Below are 26,482 nucleotides of genomic sequence, written 5' to 3'. Positions count from 1 at the left end.
AAACAACCTCCATCCAATCACTTATCTTCTCCCTGTGCTGTTAAGTTCAATGGTGCATCAAATTCACCAGCTTTCTGGCAGCTGGTGCTGGAAAAAGGGGGCATGTCCTCCTTCACTCCACTTCTGTTACGCTTTGCTGCTGGAGCCTTATCTTTCTTCCCTGAGTCTCACCAACAAGGTCAGGCGAGGTGGGCATTTTAGCGCAGGTAAGTAGGTACGGAGTGGCAATCCGCCGTTGATTGCCACTCCAAGGAAGTTATGTCCCATGTTTGTTGGCAAAAACTAGAGCATAGAGATTGATGTATGACGATATGGAAAAGGTTATAAAGAATGTCAACAAAATCACAACAAAAGACTAGCTCCAGTATTTTTTGTTAGACTTAAAATATGATATTCCTGTGATAACCATGAAGTACTAAAGTATTTTTAATATTAACATATTATCATGCTGAAGGTTTGCAGAATGCTGTACAAGTCTGGATTTCCAGTTCATTATACATTCTCCAGCATATTGCTAAACAACAAGACAAAAAAACACACAATATTTTTAAAAACAAAACTAAAAGCTTGTTCAATGCTACACTGAAAGCAGGTAGCTCAATTTGCAATATTTCTAATTCTTTAATTCACAGAAACACTGTGTAAAAGATATTGTGAAAGCAAAACTCAAACCAAACAAAACATTTGAGTGTACCTTAATTTGAGTTTGAACACCGAGCAAAAATGAGACCGCCTTGTATTTAAAAATTAACCTTTCAGATGGTTATATATTTAAAACTGTATATTGATTTTTTTAAAGATCAGAACTATTTTATGATTAAAGAGAATGTTGGTTGAGCTGATCTATTTACTACACTCCAAATTAAAGTGGTGCTTTCACATTTTACCCATCTACCAAATTTTTGCCCACTCACCTAACCTATCTATATCCTTAGCAGAATTGGGTACTTTGGGCAGAATTTAATGCCCTCCCCCAAGGTGAGTTCAGAGGTTGGGAGTCATTTGATTGAGCAGGAAGGTGGCAGCTGGGGATCCTGCAGCCTTCCCACCCTGACGCAATTGAGGCCCTTAAGAGAATCATTAATGTTTACTTAAGAGCCTCAGCCCACACCCACTAATACACAGCCAGCAGTGGGCAAGCCAGTCACCAAGTGGCAAGCTCAAAAAGCAAACCGTTAGTGTCACTTGCAGACTCGCAGGGCAGGGTCTTTATTCAAAAACACTCAGTGCTTGATTGTGTCAGGAGGTTGGGGCCTGCTGAGAACCAGCCCCCTTCCCATACTATTAATCCCCATCTAACCCCGTTACAATTAACCCCCATGGGACAATTGAGGAACAATGGAGGACTTTCAAAGCGATCTTTCACAGTGCTCAGCAAAAGTATATACCAGTGATAAGGAAGGACTGTAGAAAAAGAGATAATCAGCCATGGACATCTAAGGAAATAAAGGAGGGTATCAAATTGAGAGAAAATGCATACAAAGTGGCAAAGATTAGTGGGAACCTAAAGGATTGGGAAATCTTTAAAAGCCAGCAGAAAGCCACGAAAAAAGCTATAAAGAAAAGTAAGATGGATTATGAGAGTAAACTAGAATATAAAAGCAAAAGTTTCAAAAAATATATAAAACGAAAAAGAGTGGCTAAAGTAAACATTGGTCCTTTAGAGGATGAGAAGGGGGATGTAATAACTGGAAATGAGAAAATGGCTGAGGCATTGAACAGGTATTTTGTGTCAGTCTTCATAGTGAAAGACACAAATAACATGCCAAAAATTGATGACAGGAAGGCTATGGCAAGTGAGAACCTAGAAACTATCATTATCACGAAAGAGGTAGTGTTGGGCAAGTTAATGGGGCTACGGGTAGACAAGTCTCCTGGTCCTGATGGAATGCATCCCAGGGTACTAAAAGAGATGGTGGGAGAAATAGCAAATGCACTCGTGGTAATTTACCAAAATTCGCTGGACTCTGGGATGGTTCTCGCAGATTGGAAAACAGCAAATGTGACGCCACTGTTTAAAAAAAGTAGGTAGACAAAAGGCAGGTAACTATAGGACGGTTAGTTTAACTTCTGTAGTAGGGAAAATGCTTGAATCTATCATCAAGGAAGAAATAGCGAGACATCTGGATATAAATTGTCCCATTGGTAAGACGCAGCATGGGTTCATGAAGGGAAGGTCATGTTTGACTAATTTGGTGGAATTCTTTGAGAACATTACATGTGCAGTAGACAATGGGGAACCTGTGGATGTGGTGTATCTGGATTTTCAGAAGGCATTTGACAAGGTGCCGCACCAAAGACTGCTACATCAGATAAAGGTGCACAGTGTTACGGGTAATGTATTAGCATGGATAGAGGATTGGTTAACTAACAGAAAGCAAAGAGTGAGGGTAAATGGGTGTTTTTCTGGCTGGCAATCAGTGACTAGTGGTGTGCCTCAAGGATCAGTGTTGGGACCGCAATTGTTTATGATTTACATAGATGATTTGGAGTTGGGGACCAAGTGCAGTGTGTCAAAATTCACAGATGACACTAAGATGAGTGGCAGAGCAAAGTGTGCAGAGGACGCTGAAAGTCTGCAAAGGGATATAGATAGTCTAAGTGAGTGGGCGAGGGTCTGGCAGATGGAGTACACTGGTAAATGTGAAGTCATCCATTTTGGTAGGAATAACTGCAAAATGGACTATTATTTAAATGGTAAAAAATTGCAGCATGCTGCAGTGCAGAGGGACCTGGGTGTCCTTGTGCAGGAATCACAAGGAGTTGTTTTGCAGGTACAGCAGGTAATTAAGAAGGCAAATGGAATTTTGTCCTTCATTGCTCGAGGGATGAAGTTTAAAAACAGTGAGGTTATGTTGCAGCTGTATAAGGTGCTGGTGAGGCCTCAAAACAGGTAGCCTCAACTACTTCACTGGGCAGGGAATTCCACAGATTCACAACCCTTTGTGTGAAGAAGTTCCTCCTCAACTCCTAAATCTGCTTCCCCTTATTTTGAGGCTATGCCTTCTAGTTTCTAGGCCTACTCCTGCTCCTAGTTCTTATGTTCGTCTCATCACCTCCATTCCACCATCGCACACCTTTGGCACTTAAGAGCCTCCGTCACATCTATTCTGATTATGTTACTTACCAAAACGGTGCATCTGACATATTTCCTTCTTCCTGAACTATAGCCAAGTCCCCCCCTCCCTCCAAGCTCTGGTTCTACTGGTCATGCAGCTGTGCTTGACCATCTCCCTTACCACTACGCTCACCCTCAACCATTATAGGATCCCTCTTGTCCTCATTTTTCACCCAGCCAACCTCCACATTCAAAGGATCTCCTCTGCCTTTTCCGCCAACTCCAGCATGGTGCCACCACTAAAGACATCTCTTCCCCCAACCCCCCCCCCCCCCCCCCCCCACCCCAGTCAGTATTCTGCAAGGATCACTCCCTCCTCCAACTTCTCATCCCCTTCCCATGCAATAGCAGAAGATGCAACACCACCTCCTTTACCACCTCCCTCCTCACCATCCAAGGGTCCAAACACTCCTTTCAGGTGAAGCAGCATTTCCTTCAGTATTCGCTGATCACAATGTGGTCTCCTCGACATTGGAGAGACTAAATGCAGACTGGGGACTGCTTTGTAGAACACCTTTGCTCAGTCCAGAAGAATGACCTTCCTGTTGCTTGCCATTTCAAATCACCATCTTGCTCTCGTGTCCCCAAGTCAGTTTGTGGCCTGCTTCAATGTTTCAGGCTCTTTACAGTCCTCTGGACTTCACATTGAGTTCAACAGCTTCAGACCATAAACTCTCTCCTCTATCTTGACCCTGGCCCTTCTTCTGCTACTCACACATTTTGCTATCTTACCTTTATGCCGCTATCAGCACCTCCTTTAGTCTTTAACATTTCTTTTGTCCTGTGGCCATGGCATATTTGTCAAATCTCTCCTACTCCCACTAATCCCTGACCCTCTATTTGCTCTGCCTGCTCCACTCCCTCTTTAAATAGTATAAAATCCATCACATTTCTCCCTCTCTTTAGCTCTGAAACTGTCATACAAACTCGCTGAAACATTAACTCTGTTTTTCTCTCCACAGATACTGCCAGACCTGCTGAGTTTTTCTAGCATTTTCTGTTCTTACTACTTTCTCCGTAATGGATTGCAACGTTTTCTAATCACCATTGTTGGACTAACTGCTCTATAGTTATTTGCTTCCTGCTTCCTCCTTTTTTGAATAGGGATCTTTCCAGAATCAAAAGAGTTTTGGAAGATTATAACCAATTTATGCTTCTTCTGTCTCTGCAGTTACTTCATTTACAACCCCAGGACTTGTCTGACTTTAGTCCTATAAATGTGCCTGGTACTTAATATTTTAAGCTCTACCCTCCCTTAGCGCCTTGATTTTCTTCTATTATTGGAATGCTTTTAGTGTCTTCCACCTTGAACAGATTCAGAATATTTGTTCAAAGTCTCTGCCATTTCCTTGTTTCCTACTAGTAATTCTCTAGTCTCACCCTGTGAGGACCAATGTACTTACTCTCTTCCGTGTAGAAGCTCGTACTGATTGTTTTTATGTCCTGTCCCTTGCTAGTTTGCTCTCAAATTTATTTTCTGCCTTTTTATTTTCTTTTAGTTATCCTTTGCTTATTTTCCGAGTCTTCTGGCCTACCACTAATACTTCCAACATTTTGTGGTTTTTTTTCATTTTGATACCATCATTATCATCCCAGTTAGCCGCAAATGATTGATCCCCCCTTGTGGTGTCTTTCTTTCTCGATGGAATACATCTTTTGTTGAGAATTGTGAAACATCTCCTTAAATGTCCGCCATTACTTAGCTACTGTCTTACCTTTTAATGTATTTCATCAGTCCACTTTCGCTAACTGTCTTTATAGCTATGTAATATTAGCATTGTTGAGTATGCCTTGACCTGCGTAATATATATTTAGCAATAGGATTGAACAAAAACTCCTTGGCACTTGGTTTATTTAATCTTCCTTGACTTTGGAAGGCAGTAGAATAGACACTTTACTCCGCTGTGACATGGGCTAAGAACCAACAAATAGTTAAATTAAGCAGCAAATATATAAGTTATAATAACTAATTACACAGTGGATTACAGTAGGTACAGTCTTAACTGTGTCTCTGTAGAATAGAAAATCTGCAGCCACTGCATCTAGGACTGAACACTGAATATTAACTTTTGCCTAGTTATTTATATGATCGTCTATGGAATTTTTCCAGCCCATCTATTGCTTCATTTTGAATCAAGCTGGGGATGAGCAACAAATATTGCCCTGGACACCCACATCCCATGAAAGATTCTTTAAAAAGCAGGTGGCACAAGAGTGGACAGAGTGAATACCATTTAAAGTTGTTCCTCTTAATGCCAAAGGAGCAGGAAATGGAACCTATTTGTACACAATATAACCCACAAGATTTAAATTGAATGGTTTGGACATATCATCAGATACCTGACCAGACATAATTGGTATCTATATCCTGGTTTTGCAGATTTGATTGTGCATCAGCAAGGTCGGCCATTTTCTGAGAGCACTTAACCCTACATATGCCCCAAAAATAAAGTAGCCAATAACATGAAAAGTTACTGCTTAAATTTGTCAACAGAGGTTGAGCCTATTCTTTTCAGAATTTTCTCCATTACTCTTGTCTGCATTACATTTTTAGATCGTTTTTTAAAAATTGTGGAAGCAAAAGGTTAGGTGTACTTATTCGCATCAATAAACTTTCTGACTTAAACGTTTCTGGGACCATTTCAATCACCTCTGCAACCATGTCCTGCTTTGGGTTCTCGTAACGATTTTAATGTTTATTTTCCTGATAGGTTTATCTTGCGTTCTGTGGGGGTGGTGGGAAGACATTCACCAAAATGGCATAAGTCTAGTTGGGATTGTCAAGTGTTTATCTAATAGAATTGGTAAATATAAAGAATCTAAGAGTGTTAATTTATCTTCAAAGAAATCAGAAACTTGCACCAATGAATTGGCTGTTGTGCAAAATGAAACTCGCCTTTTATCATGACTTTAATGTGGAAAAACATTCCAATGCACTCCACAAAGTGCAGTTTTTAAAAAAATGTTGAGCCAAAGAAGAAAATATTATGAAGGTAAACAAAAGCTTTATCCAAAAGGTGGGTTTCAAGCAGAGCCTTAAAGTAGAAGAAGGAAGCAATTTCAGAACTTGGAGATTGAGCAACTGAAGGAATAGCCACCAATTGTGGGATAAAGGCAATAGGTATGGGGGGGCGGGGATGGGGAGTGATTGTTGAGGGTCTACAACCGGGCACACTCAGAGGAAGACTGAGCTGAGGGAGAGGAGTTCTATGGCTGGAGGAGTAAACCAAGATGGGTAGAGGTGGTAGTGTTGCGACTATGAGGAATGTAAATACAAGGATTATAATGTTGTATTTGAGGCATTGGAGAACTGGGAGCCAGTGAGGACAAGTGATGGGTGAGTGGGACTTGGTGCAGGATAGGATGCCAGTAGCTGAGCTAGGGATGAACTGAAGTTTTCAGAGAATGAAAATTGGGAGACCAATAAAAAAAAACATTGCAGTAGTCAGGTTTGAAGGTGATGAATGCATGGATGAGAGATTCAGTGACAAATAGGCAGAGGGAAATTGTGTTATGGGGTTCAAAACAGGCAATATTTGTCAATGAGTATCTGCTGTGAGGAGCCAAGAATCTGCTGAATAGGATTCCTAGGTATAGAATAGTCTGGGCCATTCAGATATAATTATAGAATCATATCATAGAACCTCTACAGTGCAAAAGAAGGCCATTCATGCTAACCACTGTGCCACCGTATTGCCACATATGATGGCTGAGGAGGGAGATAATAACAGTAACAAAGATAATGGTTTCAGTCTTTCTAGTCTTTATCTGGAAGCAATTGCAGCTGATGCAGGGCTGGGCATCGGTGGGACACTTAACAACATAGAGGCATTGGAAGAAATCAAAAGATCTGGTGCAGAAGTGGAAGCAAGTGTAACCACATTACACTAGCCCCATGTATGTGGATGATATTGCCAACCTTCTAAATAGTTACACGAAACAGACCGAGGATCCTTGTAGCCCCTGGAGGTAATGACACGGGAAGTGATATCATTACTAGGAATGTTCTGAGTCGAACCAAATGAGGGTAGTCTCACTGAACAGGACAATGCAGGGGAAGCTTGAAGGAGGATGGTGTGGTCAGTTGTATCAACGATTATATCGGCGACTAGGAAGGATAATTCATTGTGATCTCGCGCACACGCACACAGCCGTGCACACGCACACGCACACAGCCAGGCACACGCACACAGCCAGACACACACACACACACACACACAGATGCACCATCATGTGCTACTTTGTTTAGGGCCATTTTGATGCTAGGGCATGAGATTAGAACAAAGGGTAGGATAGGCATGGATTTGGGAGCTGGTAACTGTGACAATACTGTGCCTTAAGAAATGTATTTGTCATGTTTCTTGTAAAGGGACTGTTTTATGTTACAACTCTGATTACAGTGTCGACTGTCTGTGGCCGACAGCCCACATGCTGACCCTGTGGAAAAGTTATTGCTCCTAGTTATTGGGGTCTTTGTTTTACTGAATTAATACAGTTTTGTTTTTTTTTGGGTTGCCCCCTGGGGTTTCAGAGTAGGGTTGATTGACATATGCAAGTCATGGGAGGATGCTCGGCTTGCAGAGAGACAAGCAGGCAGTTGCTGTTTGAATTTGAAAGGAGCAGCTCTTTTTCTCTCTCTCTCTGGAAAGTGAAGCCTGGGACTTGCTTGAAAAGAGGTACAGTGGAGCCCCAATTTTACATGCCCCGATTTAGCGCGAAATCGGATATTACGCAATCGCGCGACGGGCCCTTTTTTAAAAACTATTTCCGGTTTTGTGAATTAGCGCGACCCCAATAACATTCACGGTCACATTTTATGGACCCCAACCATCGCGTTAAAACGGGGCTCCACTGTATTTCTCTCCAGAGGTCTGCAAAAAGCAAGAGGTGCTTTCTCCCTTGAGCGCTCTCTCTCTTTCTGGGGTTCTGCTGTACGAAGGCAGGTCTTTTTCTGAAAGCTGCTGTTTGAGAGTCGGAAGACAAGTGTCCCCCTCTCTGTCTCTATCTAGAGGTGTTAAAAGGCTGGAAAACTAGCAACCCACTTAAGCCTGTGTGTTTTTGCTAACTGATTCTGAGGAAGAGTTTATGTTAATGGGTAATATTGCTTGAATTGGAACTAATAAAGATAGCTAGCAGTTAAGAATTATACCTTGTCATGTTTAAGCATTTCAACTGGTAAAAGTTATGCTAATTCTTTTTGTTATAGTTAAACTGTATTGTTAAATAAAGTTTGTTTTAAGAATACTTTACTAGTGGTCAATAGAATCACAGCAGACACCTTATGCTCACACTAATGCCAAAATCAAAAATAGTTGGGGTCTAGGCAAACTTCATAATGTACCTTCTAATCTGGTCCCTAACTTTAGAGAAGATAGGGATATTACAGATGCAGTGGTGGTTTGCAAAAATTGAGCAGTCAAGGACAGTTGGTAATGACAGCTTTAAAAGAAACTAAGATAGTACCTGAGGAGAGGGAATTGCTTTCAAAGTTAACGAATATGAAGACTAGGAGCGTAAGTTGGTTCATCAGCAATTTAATGGAAATGGGGTTAAGGGAGCAGGAGTTAGATCTCATGAATGTGATAAGCTTGGAGTTGGCATGGGTTAAATGGGCAATAGGTTAGTGAGACTCTTGGTTTTTAGGATAAGGGGTACCCTGAGGGGGAAGTTTTAGCCTGGAGAGGAAGGAGAGATGGGGCAGGGGGAAGACAGTTGAATGGATGCACTCAATCAAAAAGCAACAAAAAAAGGGTCAAAACAATTTGAAAATTGAATTAAAATGAATGAGCCGTAGAATTTTAGCTGTGTTGCACTTTTGCAAAACATCCAAGCTTTCAAAGTAACTCTGGAATTTTCTTTAATCATATGAATACCAGGTTAACTATAAGTTCAACTAAAATGTATTTGTACACAGGTCTGTTTCCAGATGTGGGAGGAGGTTTTTTCTTGCCAAGATTGAAAGGGAAACTTGGCTTGTACCTTGCCTTAACAGGATTTCGAATTAAAGGACGAGATGTGCATCAAGCTGGAATTGCTACTCATTTTGTGATGTCTGAAAAGGTATTCTTTTTTTCTGCACAGACCAATGCTCATAATCATAACTTGCTTCAGTTAAATAAGCCGACAGCATATGTGACTGCTTTACTTTCTTTTGGAAATGAGGCGAGGAACTGCTGGTCAATCATCAAATTTGGCAATCCACACACTGCTCAAGGAAAATTTAAGTAAGCACTCTTTTAAAGAAGATTTCACTCTACACACCCAATTTTACAAAACTAAAACACCCACAACTTTCGTCTCGAAATCTATGGTTTAGTCATCTTCAGGTTTTTTAATTTGTCAACTTTGAAGCAGCTTCCCTGAATTTACTGGTACCTGGCTTCAGAACAATGGACTGTGAGATATGTGTTTATGTTGGCAGCAAAATTGTATATTCAGTTAACAGAGTACATCAATGTAATATTTTTATCTGAAACGTGACTGTGACGATTTTTATACAAACTGAACAACAGCTTTAAAACTTCAGAAGGAGAAAAATGTGCTTTAACATCTACGTCAAAAATCTGGGGTCATTCTTCTGCAAAGAATTAAATGAAAGAAAGAATGTGACCTTGGAATGTGTCAATGGCGTACTGGCTTGAAATGTTGCAATTTAGGAAATGCAGTATCCAATTTGTGCATTACCACGTAGAATCAAATAAATTTATAGCAAAGTAGGAGGCTTTGGCTCATTTTGTATGTGCCAGCTGAAAATACAGCCATCCAGCCTAATCACATTTCCAACTCTTGGTCCGTAGTCTTGTAGATTAAAGCACTTCAGATGCGCTTCCAAGTACTTTCTAAATGTAGTGAGGGTTTCTGCCTCTACTGCCTTTCAGGCAGTAAGTTCCAAACTCGGCTATTCTTTGGGGGAAATTATTTCTCCTTAACTCACTTATAATCCTTCTGTAATTACTTTAAATCGATGTCCTTGGTTATTGAGCCCTCTGCAAAGGAATTATCCACTGTATCTAGAAACTTCATTGCTTTATATGGATCCATTCAATCTCCCCTCAGCCTCGTCTGTTCCAAACTAAGCCACTCTAGCCTATCCAGGCTTTCCTTGTGGCTAAAATTCTCCAGACCTGACAGCATCTTCATAAATCTCCTTTGTACCATCTCCAGTGTTAGCATTTCTATAATGTGATGATCAGAACCGTATGCAGTACTCTAGTTGCAAGCTAACTCTTTTTTTGCACAGATCTATATTAATGCTCTATTCCTATTTTGTACTTTGGTTAATAAAGCCAAGTATGCTACATGTCCTCTTGATCGCCTTCCCTACCTGTCCTGCTACCTTCTGAGATCTGTGGGTATGTACTCCCATATGTTCCTCTATACTTCTCAGTATCATACCATTCATAGAATCCTTACATACAGAAGGAGACCATTCGGCCCATCGAGCCTACACCGACAACAATCCCACCCAAGCCCTATCCCTGCAAACTCACTTATTTACCCTGCTAATCTCCTTGACGATAATGGTCAATTTAGCAAGACCAATCAACCTAACCCGCACATCTTTGGACTGTGAGGGGAAAATGGAGCACCCGGAGGAAACCTATGCAGACACGGGGAGAACGTGCACACTCATTCATTATGTATTCCCGTGCTGCCCTCACACTTTTCTGGATTGAATTCCACTTACCATTTTTCTGCCCAGAGCATTGTTTTCTTCCTGCAATCTACATCCCTCTTCCTAACTATCAGTCATAGTCAATTTTTATGTCATTTCCAAGCTTCTTAATTATGCATTTAAGTTTAAATTATTGATATATAACATATAAAAACAAATAACCTAATGCTGAACTACACTGGAAACAAAATCACTCAACTTTTTTACCCTTTGCTTCCTGCCACTGAAGCAATTTTGGGTTCTATGGACTTTAACGTTTCTGATCAATTTGCCACGTGGTAACTCATCAAACGCCTTGCTAAAATCCTTTTACTTCAAACACACTTCCCTCATTGACTCTCCTTAAAAAAATTAAGTTAGTCAGCAATAAAGTTCTCTCAACAAATGTATGCTGACTATCCTTGGTTTATAGCTCACCTTTTCAAGTGACGATTTATACTGTTTCCTCGAATCTTGTCCAATAATTTTCCCACCAGTGAGGTTAGGTTGACTGGAATTTAGTTATTTGAGCTCTGTCTCATTTTTAAATAATGGTGATAATGAGCAGAAAATCTGATTTTAGGCAATTCTCCAAAGTAGTGGTAACTGTGATTTTAGGTGTTGGCTGAGGCATAAATGTGGGCCAGGACACTGAGGAAAACGTACTCCTTGAATCGGGATCTTTTGCATACATCTGAGAAGGCAGATGGGGTCTTGGTGTAAAGTTTCATCTGAAAGAAACAGCACTTCCAAAAGTGAAGCTCTTCCTCAGTACCGCACTGGAGTGTCAGCAGAGATGTAATGCTCAGGCCACTGTATTGGGATTTGAACACAGTAAGAAGTTTAACAACACCAGGTTAAAGTCCAACAGGTGGGAACAGACTTTAACCTGGTGTTGTTAAACTTCTTACTGTGTTTACCCCAGTCCAACGCCAGCATCTCCACATTGGGATTTGAACTCATAATCTTGTGACTCTGACACAAAAGTGTTACCATTGGGCCCTAGCTGACACCTAATTCACAGAAACAAAGAATTAACACAATTTGCTCATGGAACTTTGTTTTAATTTGCTTCCGGCCTGACAACAGCATAGTTTCTTAAATAATTGGTTTCTATTTGGAGAAACTTGTTAGCAGTGCCAAGCAGAGATGGTAATTCAAGTCAATATGACCTATTCTCTTGCTGCTTTAAATAGCCAGTTAAATTGGTAAATATTTAGGAGCTAGGTGCTTTTACTCACTCTAATGTGAAGAGACTGGAAATGGAGACTAAAAACTCAATACAGTGCTTCAAGATATAGGGAATTCTCCAAAATATTAATAACTAAGTTTTCTAACAGCTTATCAGTGTCTAGTGGCTTTTCATAACCTGTACTACTGTTGTTGACTGCATGGGGTATTGTGCAGTATATTTTCACTTTGGGACACACTGCAGGAACTGATGTGATGTTTAACCTGTCAAAATGCTTCAAAACACTGCATTAGGGGGACAAATGTTTGCCAAGTCACAATCAATGCTTCATCATCAGATTTATCAAAATCTATCTTATGGGAGTTTGCATATCTGAGGTGCATGGAGGAAGAAAAGCTTTTAGATATATTTTAGCTACATTTTGCACAGTAGCAATTTATACTCCATTTATAGAAAATAATGTTTTTTTTCTGGATAGGCAAAATCTTTTATTCTGGCAGACCAGTGCCCGAACAGTAGAAATTGTATTAAGCAGCTAGCTGGATTTGGTCTAGAGTTTTGCGTGTGGAGCAAAATCAGTTGTACAAACTTGAGCCATTACCTGAATTAGATTTCTTCATATTTCTCTAAATTTGTTGGTGTTCAATTTATTTTTAGATCCCAGATCTGGAGAGAGATTTGCTGTCTTTAAAATCTCCTTCAAAGGAGGATATTGCGGATGTGTTAAATTCTTATCATTTCAAGGTACAGTGATCTATAAATATGTAAAGGCTGAGCACCTGACTCTGCTTGTAATTTACATCTCCTGTTTTCTTTTTTCAGTGGGTCATTTTGGGATACTCATTTCCTGTGGCCAAGGCACCAGGGTATCTAGCTTGCTCTTGGCCGCTACTAGTGCGTCTCTTAGTCGAATGCCATGCAGCATGTGACAGCATCCTGCATGAATAAAATTGGGAAGTCTAGAGTAGGTGACCCAACATCAGGGGGCAGGCAATCTCCCCACCGCACTTCCTCCCCACCCCCCAACTTCCCAGGGTGGGAAATTGAGCTGTACTTCCTGGTCCCAAACCTGCCCTGGAGGGGTGGGTTGGGAGAAGAGTATTCACTCATTCTGATTTTCATGGGAGTGCACCCTTGATTGGCCTAGTGATGGACTTGCCATCCAGGCAGATTTTTGAAGCCCTTCCAACTTGAGAGGAGCATCAGGCTGCAATAGAGGTAATTAAATGAGAGGACATTTCAAAATGGAGGCACACTGAGGTTTCAAAAATTAAACTAAAAACTGAACTTGCAGCTTGAGTGGAGGTTGATGGGATGAGTGCCTTATAGACCTGTGGCCATAGAGAATATGGCCTGTTGGTGCTGTATTTTTTCTATGTTCTAATATCTGGGCCTGCCTGGAGTGTTGGTTCCCTGGTCTGCCACCAGCCCACTTGTAAGACCCTGGATGCTGACTGGAAAATCCCAGCTGTAACTCCCTTAATAGGCTTCAGTAAGTTCTTATTGGGCAGTGACACCTACCATGTGCGGGCAGCAGAAAGACCTGCCAATTCTCTTCTCCTCCACAGCCCCATGCCAGTCTCGCCTCTCAAAGTGGCCCACAGGTGTGATGTAGCTGGAGAATTGGCATATCTACCAGCAGGGCTATCTGAGCTGAAAACCTAGCCCCAGGAATTAATTGGGAAAATCACCCTTTCTAACTGCAGTGTTACACACTGATTTGTTCTGATCTTCAGACTTTACAATTACTGTTGGGACTGAATGACATAAATTGTTTTTTTGATCAAACATTTAGTGTTTGATCAAAAAAGTATCATGAATGTGTCTCTTTTACTTCTGAATAGCAATGCACTGGCATCACACCTGAACTTCAAATACTAACATTTACATCATGTTGACTTAATTGGGTGATACTTTTCAAGTTTTTGTTTAACTATTAATGTGCAAATGTTCATATTTACATTTTTCTCAAGTAGAATATTTTCTCTGGTTGGTATCTTAAAGGTCATTTATCCAAAACGCAACATCTATAATTCAAAATAAATCTTACAAAATTGGAACTTTATTATAGGCCTGAATTTGCTACCGACATGCTATACTCATTATCTGCACTGTAACATATAAATTGGGACAATTGTGCTAAAAATGGACAAAAGATTACAGGTAGTTGTATTTTGTAACAAAAATGCTGCAGTAAAGCTGTAATCTTCAATACATGAAAACTATCAGAACATCTATTATGCTAATGGTGAAACTTTAAGCCAGTAATTAATTGTGGTTAATGTTTACAGTGCAGCAATTTAGTACAGTGCATGTAAAATAAAATAATTGGACTGAAGGGTATGGGATAGAAAATTGTGAATAATGCTCAAGTACCAAAAGAAAATGATTCACTGTCATGGTTCTTTACTTAAAAACTAAAGATTCTAAATAATTCTGTTTTGGCATAAGTTCTTTGTGATGTAGCCATTTCAGGATTGCCAGAGTTTAATTAAAGCAGTTTTCTCCTGATAATTCAAAGGTCATTTATTGTCCTAAAAAATGTCAAATTCTCCAATGAATTTGAAGTAAGAATAGAAGCAAAGTGGACAGTTTTCTGCATGTTTGTGTGTTAACTGGTAGAATAAGAGCTGAATTAAAATATTGATCGGTGCTTCAGGGTGAATAGATTTCTGATTCATATGTATCTCGCTTGTCATTCTGAAATGCCCGACATCTGCTGTGGATCATCATGAAAGTTCTCTGCTCGTCAGAGGATTTGTACAGTAAGCATTGTATCCTCGTGTCAGATGAACTGGAGAAATGTTTGCTCTAGTTAAAGGAATAATTATTGAGGTCAAGGTGTTTCATCAAATGACTATGACAATCCTGGCAGTAACCTCCTTTCCACTGAAATGAACAAGGTTGTTCTGATGGCAAAGTGAGTCATAAAATCGGAATTGCATTATGTTGTGAATAAATATGTTGGGGAAAGAAATAACTATTTGAAGACTCCTGTGCCAGAGAATAATGAGAATTGCTAGCATCCAAATAGTGTGGAAAGTATTTCTTTGTCCTCCCATGGTCTAACCTTTCATTGTACTAAATTAGCGAGTTGATCCAAGGGCCTTTCCGTCACAAGGAAAAAATGAACAATGAACTTTCGAAAACATAATTGTTGTAGACCTAGAAAACTGAGAGAAGCAGTGGATGTTTATTTTGTCTTTTTCTTCCAACAGTGCAAAGCTGATGATAACTTTGTTTTGGAAGAGCACATGGACAAGATTAATAGGTACTTTACAATAAGGGATGCTATTCTTGTATTTGGATGTAACTGAGAGTCACAGCTACTGTGTAGTACTTGTATTACTCTAACTCTTCAAAGATCTTGTTAAATATAAATTCAGTTTTAGTATGTTTAACATTTAGTGCTGAATGTAGCCAAATAGCTATTCTATATACATTGTAAAATATCATTCCAGTGCTGTTTCCCTGTTAACTTTGAGTGATTGGGTATTATTTAATTATTGATTTGTGTACCTTGTGTAGTTTGGTTTTTAAATTAAATTGCCTCCTCTAGTTTCCCTCTTGAACTCCAATCCAACTTTTTGTCGGGGATAGGGGAGAAGAGAAACATGCTGTTTATTTATTCCATTCAAGTGCAGATGAATCATAGAAATAGAAATCATAGAAACCCTACAGTGCAGAAGGAGGCCATTTGGCCCATCGAGTCTGCACCGACCACAATCCCACCCAGGCCCCACCCCCACATATTTACCCGCTAATCCCTCTAACCTACGCATTTTAGGATTCTAATGGGCAATTTTTAACCTGGCCAATCAACCTAACCCGCACATCTTTGGACTGTGGGAGGAAACCGGAGCACCCGGAGGAAACCCACGAATGTAAGAATTTTAATAGCTTGGAATGAACTGTTCTTTTTCTAGAGTATCACACAGCAGAACTTAGTGAATTGGCCCACTGTACACATTTGTCGACTTTTTTTTACTCCATGAAATGCTGTTGCATCTCTGACAGATTTGCTTAATAGTATTATGTGGACTTTTCCATGCTTAATATCGGTGCTGCTTGAGAATGTGCCAGAAAGAACTAATTTTCAGCAGACATGTGAATTTTAAATGTACATGAAAGAAAGTCAGAGAGTCAATTGTTAAACTTAAAGTAGTAAAAGCAGCCAGGGTCACCCACTTAGCGCTGTGCTTTCTTGTCATCTTTTGTAATGGGTAACTAGATGTTTCATCTGTCTGGGGATAGGGTCCGATACAAGGATTTACCAAGGGCTTCAATGCAGGTAATTATCATCTGATCCTGGGTGATCTCTACATAATACAAAATCCTAATGAAAAATGTCACTTTGTAAGGGAGGGCTGATGGAATTTTTCTATCTTCCCTGGAAAGATAAAGCTTTCCAGTAAACTCAGAGTTCCCTGTAGTAGCCTGATTTGAGAGCTTGGATGGCCCATGAATTAAAGCTTCAATACAACTAAGCTGCCTTGCTAACCAAATTATGATAAAGGCACAGTGAGTTGTTACAAGAAGATATCCAAACCAGAATGCCCTCAGTCCAATTTCTAGTCTTGCCTCAATTTGCTGATTTTGGCTGGAGCAACCACGGAGGTTTTTACATTTGGCCTCTGCACCTAGCTAGGGTGGGAAATATCAATCAAGGTTCCTAAAGGGGAGGGTTTGCAAATACATTGAAGAGTAAAATTTAAATGCTGACAGCTTGGAATGAAAGTACTAATTGTTGCCGCTTGACTACCAATCATGTTTGCATTCAAAATGCCTTTCAATCATTTTTGTTTGCATCTGGTTAGCCTATTTTAATCAATGCAATGCTGAACTATTAAAACTATCAGTGAAGACAATTGCAGTGACCCACAGCACATTAGTTTAATGTAAAAGCTTTTGGCAAATATGGGTCAAAGTGCAAATAAGTGGTGGCATTTTGATTTGTAAATCTTTATTAACTTGTGGAGAGTAAATTTATGCACATTATTTTGTGGGTGACTACAAGTAAACAAGAAAATGGGTGTAAAGATCACGAAGGGCGATTAAACTACGCCTGTTTATGATGCAGGTATCATGCTAACTGCGAAGGCTGCTCATTTGAATAATTGTTGCTCACAGCCAGCACTATCTGCACTAATCATTGGCTGCATGGAGTAGCTGGATCCCAAAATGATAACTTGCTAGCAATACTTAAAGCGAGGCTGCACTGCTTAAAAGAGTGAGGATATGGAAGCTGGAGCAGGTGCTGTCAGTTGTTCAAGAAGTTCTAGAAAAGCATAGCATAATATTGAAGAGCATGGGCTTCAAGGTTTTTCAGTGCTGAACTGGCAGCCGTGGTGGAGGAAGTAGGAGATACCTTGTGTTTACAGGGCTCTGGGACATGCTCAAAAGGTGTAGAGATCAATGCCGGGGGTCTAGCATCAAAGATGTAGATGTAGGATTGAAGTAAGTTAAATTGTCTCACATGAGTGGACAAGATCACTGAATACACCTTCAAATGCCATAACTGGAGGAGGACAGGCACGCTAGCATGTCCTAACCCCCAATGTGGGGATGGATAGTGCTGGCCATTATTGGGCCATCCATTGTTGAGACCATTCCAGCAACCGGGCTGAAACTATCAAGCATAATGGTATCCTCGTACCGAATCCTCTTCCTTACATCCTACTTCCCTGTTATCTCGCACTGTCTTCTGATTTGCAAACTGCAGATGGTGTAAGCATGTACCTGTTACATTCCCCACCCCACAACCTTATCCTTGTGCCTTTCTCAGACACTAGAGAGGTACAAACTAATTAGGCAATTGAGGAACACTAAGAAGACAGTGATAATGAAGACACATCTTCACTTGATCTCACACACTCAGCCAGCAGTTCAGATTTTCATAGTGTATTTTAAGAAGACAGGTTACAAGCAGGATCTGCATGTGGTGAGTCAGGTGGGGTGGGGGAAAGAATAGCATAGGTTCCAGATTCCTGGAGCGTTCTGCCACATAGAATTCAGATAAGCTACAGAACAACAATTACTTGTATTTGGATAGCTCAGTTAACATAAAAATCTCAAGGCACTTCACAGGTGCATTGTAAGGTGGAGAGGCTTAAGGAGGGAATTCCAGAGCTTTAGGCTGATGTAGCTGAAGGCACGGACGCCAGTGGGGAAATGATTAAAATCAGAGATGCTCAAGGGGCCAGAATTAGATGAGTTCAGGTATCTTTAAGTGTAGTTTAACTGGAGAGAATTACAGATGGAGAGGGGGTGAGGCTATTGAGGAATTCAAACAAAGATGAGGGGCTGCTTAACTGGGAGCCAGTTTAGGCCAGCAAGTTCTAGGGTGTTGGTAGGACTCTACCAATTCCTTGTTTCCCAATATTAAATTCCCAGTCTGATCCTGTAAGGGACAGCACTCACTTTAGCTACTCTCTTCCTTTTTTACAAACTTCTAGAAACTTGCGTAACAGTGGATGACAAACTGAAAGATGTTGCAGCAAGTGCAGCCTGGGAGGGGCCAGGCAAATTAAGAGTTCATGGCCATTCACCTTCACAGCCACTGGCAATGCTTTTCTCATCGTGCTCTAAGGTTGCAGATGTGGATGCAGCAGTTGGCAAATTTCAGTGAGGACACATTTGTTTCTAACTGAGGTTCGAATTGTTTCCTGAACCTGCTGGACAGATATGATCTCTTGGTGAGAGCCATTTCCCCATCTCCTTCCTCTCTTTCAGTTCCTGGTCTAGCTCTGTTTGTTCTCTAACTCATATGTAGTCTATGGGGAATGTCTGCAAGTGTTCCGTGTCTGAGAGCAACTAATTTGTGTATAAGCTGGGAAGTCAGCAAAAATCCCTTAGCAACTGCCAAATCACTTCCTGTAGAATTATGCAACTTGAAACAACTATATAAAGCATCAAGCACTTGTAGAATTATAGTAACATTCAGAATTAATAATCTAGCAACCTGTAAATATTGATGGTTATCCCTTTGACTAGCACTGGTGGAGGGGTTCTTCATGCTGCATATCGCATGTTTAGCTGTGTGAGGTTAAGATAGGGTATTAGCTGAGAGCTGAGCTCCAAAGTGGCACCATTGGCATCAAATCAACATTGTACACTGATTGCTGTAATGTTTTGCCTGCTCCGCATACTTCATCGAACATTCATTGCATGCACGCTAATACCTTCAATATATAGCATCTGACAGATTTGCTATTGCTGTATGCGTTCACTGCAGGCACTATTTTTGAGCTCTAAGGTCACTCCAGCATCTAAAAATGGGCAGTCGGGATCTCTCTCACTCTTTGTTGCTAAAACATTTTTAAATTGTTTGCAGCAACTTGTTACATAACATTGAATTCATATTTTAAAAGCTTTCTTTTCCTACTACTGTCATAAACTGCTCGTCTGAAGATTTACTTTTCGATGTTATTTGAGCACCAATATTTTTTTTCTACGCTAACTATTGATGCAAACTTTGTGAAGTATTCCCTGATTTAATAAAGAAATTTATTAATACTCGTTCGGATTCACAGCTAAAGCATTTTAATTAATCAGATAGAAATAGGGCTTCATAGCCCACGAAGATCGTCTACAGTAACCTAAGCAAATAAGTATCATAGCAGCTCAGTATTGCAATGTGTATTGCTGTATGTTACAGACTATTAGTCCATTACAAAACAATTTCTCATTTGCTTCTGTTCTATAGACTATTTAAAACCAACAGTGTAGAAGAAATACTACAAAATCTGAAGCAAGATGGTAGTCCATTTGCACTTCAACACTTGGAGGTACAGTATTTTAGATGAATAACAGAATTTGAACAGTGTTACATTGTAGTAAAAGCCAGAAATTCACACTGATCCTCCAATAATTTAACGCTAATACTGAGCCATAATATAGTCAATTAGAGGACTTACTGTCAGTGAACAGGTCTCTGAAGATGATCATTCATCACTGTATAGAAAACGTAGCATAACAAAAATATAACTCTATAGCATTCAATAATTGTGTATCCTGAAATTAAAATACAGTAGTATCTTTCCATCAAATAAACAAATTTCTGCTGAAGAATGTTTCCATCTTTCCAAGTAACCGTTCTATATCTAAGATCCCAGACAGTTACTGAGAGTTCAGTTGTCGGGCAGAATCATAGCTAAGCCAGATCTTCTCAGCAATGGGAACCCTGTATATTATTCTCTTCTGTGCCAACCTCCTCACCAATCTAGGGACAGTGATGCCAATGACTCATTTGACCCAACTGTTTCATGTTGATATTTATTCTCCACTCTTCCCACCCCTATTCAACCTAATCCTATCAACATCGAATTTGATTCCTTTCTCCCTCAAGTAGTTCCCCTGAAATCATGGACATTCGTCCGTCTATAAAATTTGATTTAACATGCAACCAACTATCTATCACTTCCAAAAGGGTGTTATTTAGTGTGATCGGGGGGTAGATGCAACTCCTTATCCCTTGACAATGGTTTCCTTGGCACTTATTAAGGAGAATAAGTTACAGGCATGGGATAGATAATTGATGAGTCTTTAAAGCCTAATTGCCATATGGGTGACTAACACAGAATTACCTGTGTAGTGGGAGCACTCTGATCAGGAGGCAATCTGTTTTTGACTTTGTTTCAGTCTCGATAGATTGTAGAGCTTGCCATCTGACCTTGTATGCAAGTAGACTCTTTCCATATCAGCAGCAATGGCAAAGGTCAGGAGCATGGAGAGGTAGATACCAAACAGAGCTAGAGCTATGACATAACCCTCTTTCACTCCATTCTTCACTCTGAAACTGTTGGAAGTGAAACCATCAAACTACATGCAATGCATGTTATGAATGGATGAGGCTGAGGAGCTTTGGTGGTCAGCCAATTCAAGCCAATCTTGCATGATCCTGCTCTGCTGATGGAGTTCAATGCTTTAGTAAGATCTATGAAAGTGAAATATATGAAAGCAAGGTAAAGAGGTATATTCCATTCCCTACACTTCTTGTACCTGATGTATAGAGAAGATCATGTTCCACAGTAAATCTGCCATCATGGAAACCACGCTGTGCTTCCAAATACACTTGGTCTGCAAGTAGATTGAGTCTTTTGAGTATAAAGCTAGCAAATGCCTTCCCTGTAACGCTAAGGAGTGAGGTCTATCTTGTAGTTTTTGCAATTTCCTCACTTTGATTTTGTACAGTTGATGATATTTGCATTGGAATTTCCTGTGGAATGGAGCCTACTTTCCAACAGAGAAGATCATAAAGTGTAATAATAGGTAGAACTTCCCATACATGAGCTCCGCAGCTGGGATTCTATCCTTGCCAGTTGCTGTTCTGTTTGCTGAGCACTTTATGACCACCTTGAGATCCAAATGATGTGAGTTTTTCATCGAACTCAACCATGACAGGTGGCTGCAGGACAATGTCAAACAGACTAGGAGATGTCTGTCTCACAGGAGTACAGTGCTGTTGTGGTCAAAGATTGAAACCATTCAAGTTTGTAAGTTGCATAACTGAGACTTTATCCAGAAACATATTTGAGAGACATAGCCCTGCTCTTACAAAATGGCTAACTGGTACCAAGGCTGTGTAACATATTTATATCTTTTGGTTAGTACCCTTGCATTATAAATCTCATGAGCAACATTATAAAGGCTGCAGCTGTAATTTAATTAACTGAAGGCTGAAGTCTGTGCTTATTATCACACTGTTGCTTACCCATTCTGTGAAGGTCATTAAGTTTGAGATTGTTACTTTCCCACACCAGCATACTGAGAAAGGGCTCAAATAACTTATTTTAAAGCTGTTAATGCCCATAGCTACATTCGCCCACTTTAAAGCAATTGATGTCAAATTATTGCAAGTGCCCCACTTCAGTGCACATATTGTTCAGTTCAGCGAGACATCTGTTTTCACCATCTGTTGACTTCAGGGCAGAAACTTTGGTGATAGGTGTGTTCAGGAGGGTTTCCTGATGCAGCATGTGGACAAGCCTACAAGAGGAGAGGCTGTACTTGATCTGATCCTGACCAATGAACCTGGACAGGTGTCTGATCTCTCAGTGGGAAAGCATCTTGGGGATAGCGATCATAACTCTATCTCCTTTATGCTTGCATTGGAAAAAGAGAGGATCAGGCAAGCTAGGAAAGCGTTTATATGGAGTAAGGGGAAATATGAAGACATAAGGCAGCAAATTAGAGGAGTAAATTGGAAGGAAGTATTCTTGGGGAAATGTACTGAAGAGAGGTGGCAGTTTTTCAAGGAATGTCTGTCTAGAGTTCTACAGGACAACGTTCCGAGCAGACAGGGAGGTGTTGGTAGGTTAAAGGAACCGTGGTGCACGAAAGCTGTGCGGGACCTAGTTGCGAAGAAAAGGAAAGCGTACAAAAGGTTCAGAGAGCTTGGCGAAGATAGGGATCTAGATGAGTATACGGCTTGTAGGAAGGGGCTAAAGAAGGAAATTAGGAGAGCCAGAAGGGGTCACGAGAAGGCCTTGGCAGGGAGGATTAAGGAGAACCCTAAGGCGTTCTATAAATATGTGAAAAGTAAAAGGATGAGACGTGAAGGAATAGGGCCTATAAAAGGTGAAGGCGGGAAAGTCTGTACGGAACCAGTAGAAATGGCAGAGGTGCTTAATGAGTATTTTGCCTCGGTTTTCACAGAGGAAAAGGACCTGGGTGGATGTACTGCGGACTTGCGGTGGACTGAAAAGATTGAGTATGTGGACTTTAAGAAAGAGGTTGTGCTGGAATCTTTGAATGGCATCAAGATAGATAAGTCACCGGGTCTGGATGGGATGTACCCCAGGTTACTGTGGGAGGCGAGGGAAGAGATTGCAGAGCCTCTGGGATGATCTTTGCGTCGTCGATAGAGACAGGAGAGGTGCCGGAGGATTGGAGGATTGCGGATGTGGTTCCTATTTTCAAGAAGGGGAATAGGGATAGCCCAGGAAATTACCGACCGGTGAGTCTAACCTCAGTGGTTGGTAAGCTGATGGAGAAGATCCTGAGGGACAGGATTTATGAGCATTTAGAGAGGATTTATGAGCATTTAGTATGCTCAAGAATACTCAGCACGGCTTTGTCAAAGGCCGATCGTGCCTTACGAGCCTGGTGGAGTTCTTCGAAAATGTGACTAAACACATTGACGAAGAGAAAGCGGTAGATGTGGTTTATATGGATTTTAGCAAGGCGTTCGATTAGGTCCCCAAGCAAGGCTTCTAGAAAAAGTGAGAGGGCATGGGATCCAAGGGGCTGCTGCCCTGTGGATCCAGTTCTGGTCACTTCATTACAGGAAGGATGTGGAAATGATTGAAAGGGTGCAGAGGAGATTTACAAGGATGTTGCCTGGATTGAGTGGCATGCCTTATGAGGATAGGCTGAGGGAGCTCGGTCTTTTCTCCTTGGAGAGACGTAGGATGAGAGGAGACCTAATAGAGGTATATAAGACGTTGAGAGGCATAGATCGGGTGGACTCTCAGAGGCTTTTTCCCAGAGTGGAAACGGCTGCTACGAGAGGACACAGGTTTAAGGTGCTGGGGGTTCAGGGGAAATGTTAGGGGGAAGTTTTTCACTCAGAGGGTGGTGGGCGAGTGGAATCGGCTGCTGTCAGTGGTGGTGGAGGCAAACTCAATAGGGACTTTTAAGAGACTCTTGGATGAGTACATGGAACTTAATAGGATGGAGGGTTATAGGTAGGCCTAGAAGGTAGGGATATGTTCGGCACAACTTGTGGGGCTGAAGGGCCTGTTTGTGCTGTAGTTTTTCTATGTTTCTATGTTTCTAACAAGACTAAGAACCCTCTTGATCCCTTGATACAATAGCTTGTAGGTTTCCATTGTCACAGGCAGTTTGGTTTTCTTGTGCATAAGTTGATCTAGTGTTTATTTGCTTGGTAGACAGGGTTTTAGGAGGTGCAGATGTTACTGGTATCTATACAACCCCATTCTACCTTGTAGGCTGGAATCCAGAGGAAAGATGAAAGCGTGTACATCTGGGGCATAGTTGTTTGGTTATTGGAAGGTGCTAATTTGAGAGAAACACCAACCACTTAATGGGACTCCACTCCAGATTTTGTGCTGGGTTTACTTCCTTGGCCACTAACTCTTGTGTTGAAAGGCATCGACTGGCAGAGTCAAGACGGACACAGATATGATCTTGTCTTCAGGTTGTGCCATTCCTTGACCAGTCTTGCAGCAGCTATTCCACCATCTCTAGCACCCCCTTGCGAAGCCTAGCCAAACTATAAATCCCTCTTGAGAGCCCCCATCTCAGCAAATTAAGTTAAAGTTAAACACCCTCTCTAGACTATCACCTCAGCAATTTAACTCCCTCAATAAAAACCACACCTTAGTACTAAACCACGTTGGTAAATTCCTGTTACAGCATTAAAACCCCTCAAAATGCCCCCACCACAGTATTGGCACCTCCCCAACAGATCCTTACCATGGCACTAAATCACCTCAAGTACTGATTCCCTCAATAAACCTCACACCATAGCTTTAAATCCCCAAAAGGATCCCTGCCATACCACTGCACTCACTGCACTAAATGCACCAAGATAAAACTCACTAAAGGCTATCAAATAAACCCTCAGCACAGCAATAATTCCCCTCCAAAGAAAAATTCTCTACAGCATTGTCACCTAAAAACCTAAAAACAACAGCTCGTCAGAACAAACCGCCCCCCCCCCTGAAAATAAAGGAATGACCCCCTCGCTATTAACACTAGGTAGGCCCAATTAGCCCTTCACTCAGCACTAATGCAGCCTCTGGTTAATCAGTGAAGCCTTCCCCAGACACATGAGACTTCAGGCAACTCCAGCTGGACCTGTAGCACCAGGAAAGTAGCCCCTGACTTGCTGGATGGAAGTATCCCTCCCCAAATCTAAAAATGAACTCCCAGGATCAATCCAAACCGCCACTCCCTATGGCTTCCAGCCAGGCCTGCACCGTGCTAGGCTCCCCCCTCAAGCGAAAACCCCACTTAAAGCAGCCCTTCTGCCCGCTCACCCATCTCTCCTGTTAGCTGACTCCCCTTCCCAAGCTCTCCTGCTCACCGCTCATCTTCTCTCCCGTTCACTGCCTCCCTGAAATGCATCTGTGCTAACACACTATCTTTTGTGGAGGCAAGTTCCATATACTTCACTACTCTTTGTTAAGGTTAGTATAGTATGATTGAATGTTGTTTGAGCGATGATATAAAGATTTGAAAAAAATGTTAAATTGAAGACTGCACAAAAAACAATGTTTGATCTTCCCATCCTTGCAAAAACTGCCTTTAGTCAGTTTAACCTCAGTGGGAAGCTTTAGAAATAATTCAGCACAAAATTAACAGTGACTTGGGAAAATGCGGATTCATTAAGGAAAGCCAGCATGGATTTTTTGAAGGCAAATTGCGTTTAACTAAATTGCTTGAGTTTTTTAGATGAAGTGGCAGGGAAGGTAGATAAGGTCAATACAGTTGATGTGGTGATTTCTGCAATAGAAGCAGGGGAGAGGGTAAAACCCTGGCACCAATTGATGTACTGGTTTCCTGATGGTGTTCCAGCACTGATGAGTTTCACCAGGGCAGAGTGGGGAGGGCAGCCATGAGAAGAAGGCCAATTCACATTATTAAAGATTCCATTGGGAGCTTGTTAAGGGGCATGTTGTGATTTCCATGGGACCACACAGACTGCAGGCATTGTCTGGGACAGATGAGTTGATTGGAGGTGGACAGGATGGGGAGCCTGACACGGCTGCATCAGTGAATTAGCTGGGCCTCATGAAAAGGTGAGAAACTTGACCATTGGGAGACAGATGCCATTGACTCATCACAAGTGGCAGGGAGAGTAGGCAGTAGCAATAGGGCAGTGCAGAAGGTTGTCTCCCTCCTGGCATTGCAGGGGCATGTGAATAAGTGGCACGGGTGCCAAAAAAATTAGCTAGGGCCACCTGAGCTCAAGGAGGCTGTAACTGATAATGGTGGCATGACTCTCAGATTTTGGGTCCAGTGGTAATGTGGAGCAGCACCCTCTGCAGGAAGGGCAGAGCCCCAGGCATCCAGAGAGTTGAAGGCAGGAAGGACATAGAGGCCAAATCTTCAGTGTAGGATGTACCAAAAAAGAAGGAACTACCTTGAGATGACCAAGAATCTGTGCCGCAGAAGACTGCAGTGCTCCACAGAGATCCATGCCCTCATTGCTTAAGACCTTGCACTTCACTGCACTGCACATCATGCCCAGCCAGTAGATATCAAAGTCACTATGTCACTAAGCTTCTTGGTTCCGGCTCCTTCTAAGATCAACTCCAGACCCTGGTGACTCCTTGCAAATGGCTACAAAACCACTATCTCGCAGGTCATTGATGGCCTATTTGTCAGAACTGAACAGTACATTGAATTCCTGTCAGGTGGAGCCTCACAGGCAGAGGGGGCAGTGGGGTTTGCCTCCATCATTGGATTTCTCCCAGGTGCATATGTTAAGATTCCCGTAGATACCTGAATACATTTTAAAACAATTATATGAATTTCCCAACAACAAACA

The 26,482-nt window shown here is 41.3% G+C and overlaps 2 protein-coding genes across 3 annotated transcripts in view; one reads left to right on the top strand and one right to left on the bottom strand.

Moving 5' to 3' along the window:
• Nucleotides 1–26,482, bottom strand: part of LOC144503759 (inositol polyphosphate 1-phosphatase-like) — a 239,691-nt gene that overhangs the window by 140,022 nt on the left and 73,187 nt on the right. The gene's annotated exons all lie outside the window — the stretch shown is intronic.
• hibch (3-hydroxyisobutyryl-CoA hydrolase) overlaps nucleotides 1–26,482 on the top strand; it is a 106,689-nt gene that overhangs the window by 63,383 nt on the left and 16,824 nt on the right. Inside the window, exons 8-11 of one of the 2 annotated variants that reach the window (XM_078228595.1) lie at nucleotides 9,033–9,178; nucleotides 12,622–12,708; nucleotides 15,183–15,235; nucleotides 19,670–19,751. In XM_078228595.1, the coding sequence (XP_078084721.1) occupies nucleotides 9,033–9,178; nucleotides 12,622–12,708; nucleotides 15,183–15,235; nucleotides 19,670–19,751 (368 nt within the window). The remainder of the gene's footprint in view (nucleotides 1–9,032; nucleotides 9,179–12,621; nucleotides 12,709–15,182; nucleotides 15,236–19,669; nucleotides 19,752–26,482) is intronic. The other variant, XM_078228597.1, reaches the window with a different exon arrangement.

Source organism: Mustelus asterias, chromosome 14 (assembly GCF_964213995.1).
Source record: "Mustelus asterias chromosome 14, sMusAst1.hap1.1, whole genome shotgun sequence".
Lineage (NCBI taxonomy): Eukaryota > Metazoa > Chordata > Chondrichthyes > Carcharhiniformes > Triakidae > Mustelus > Mustelus asterias.
This window is presented reverse-complemented; position numbering and strand designations above follow the sequence as displayed.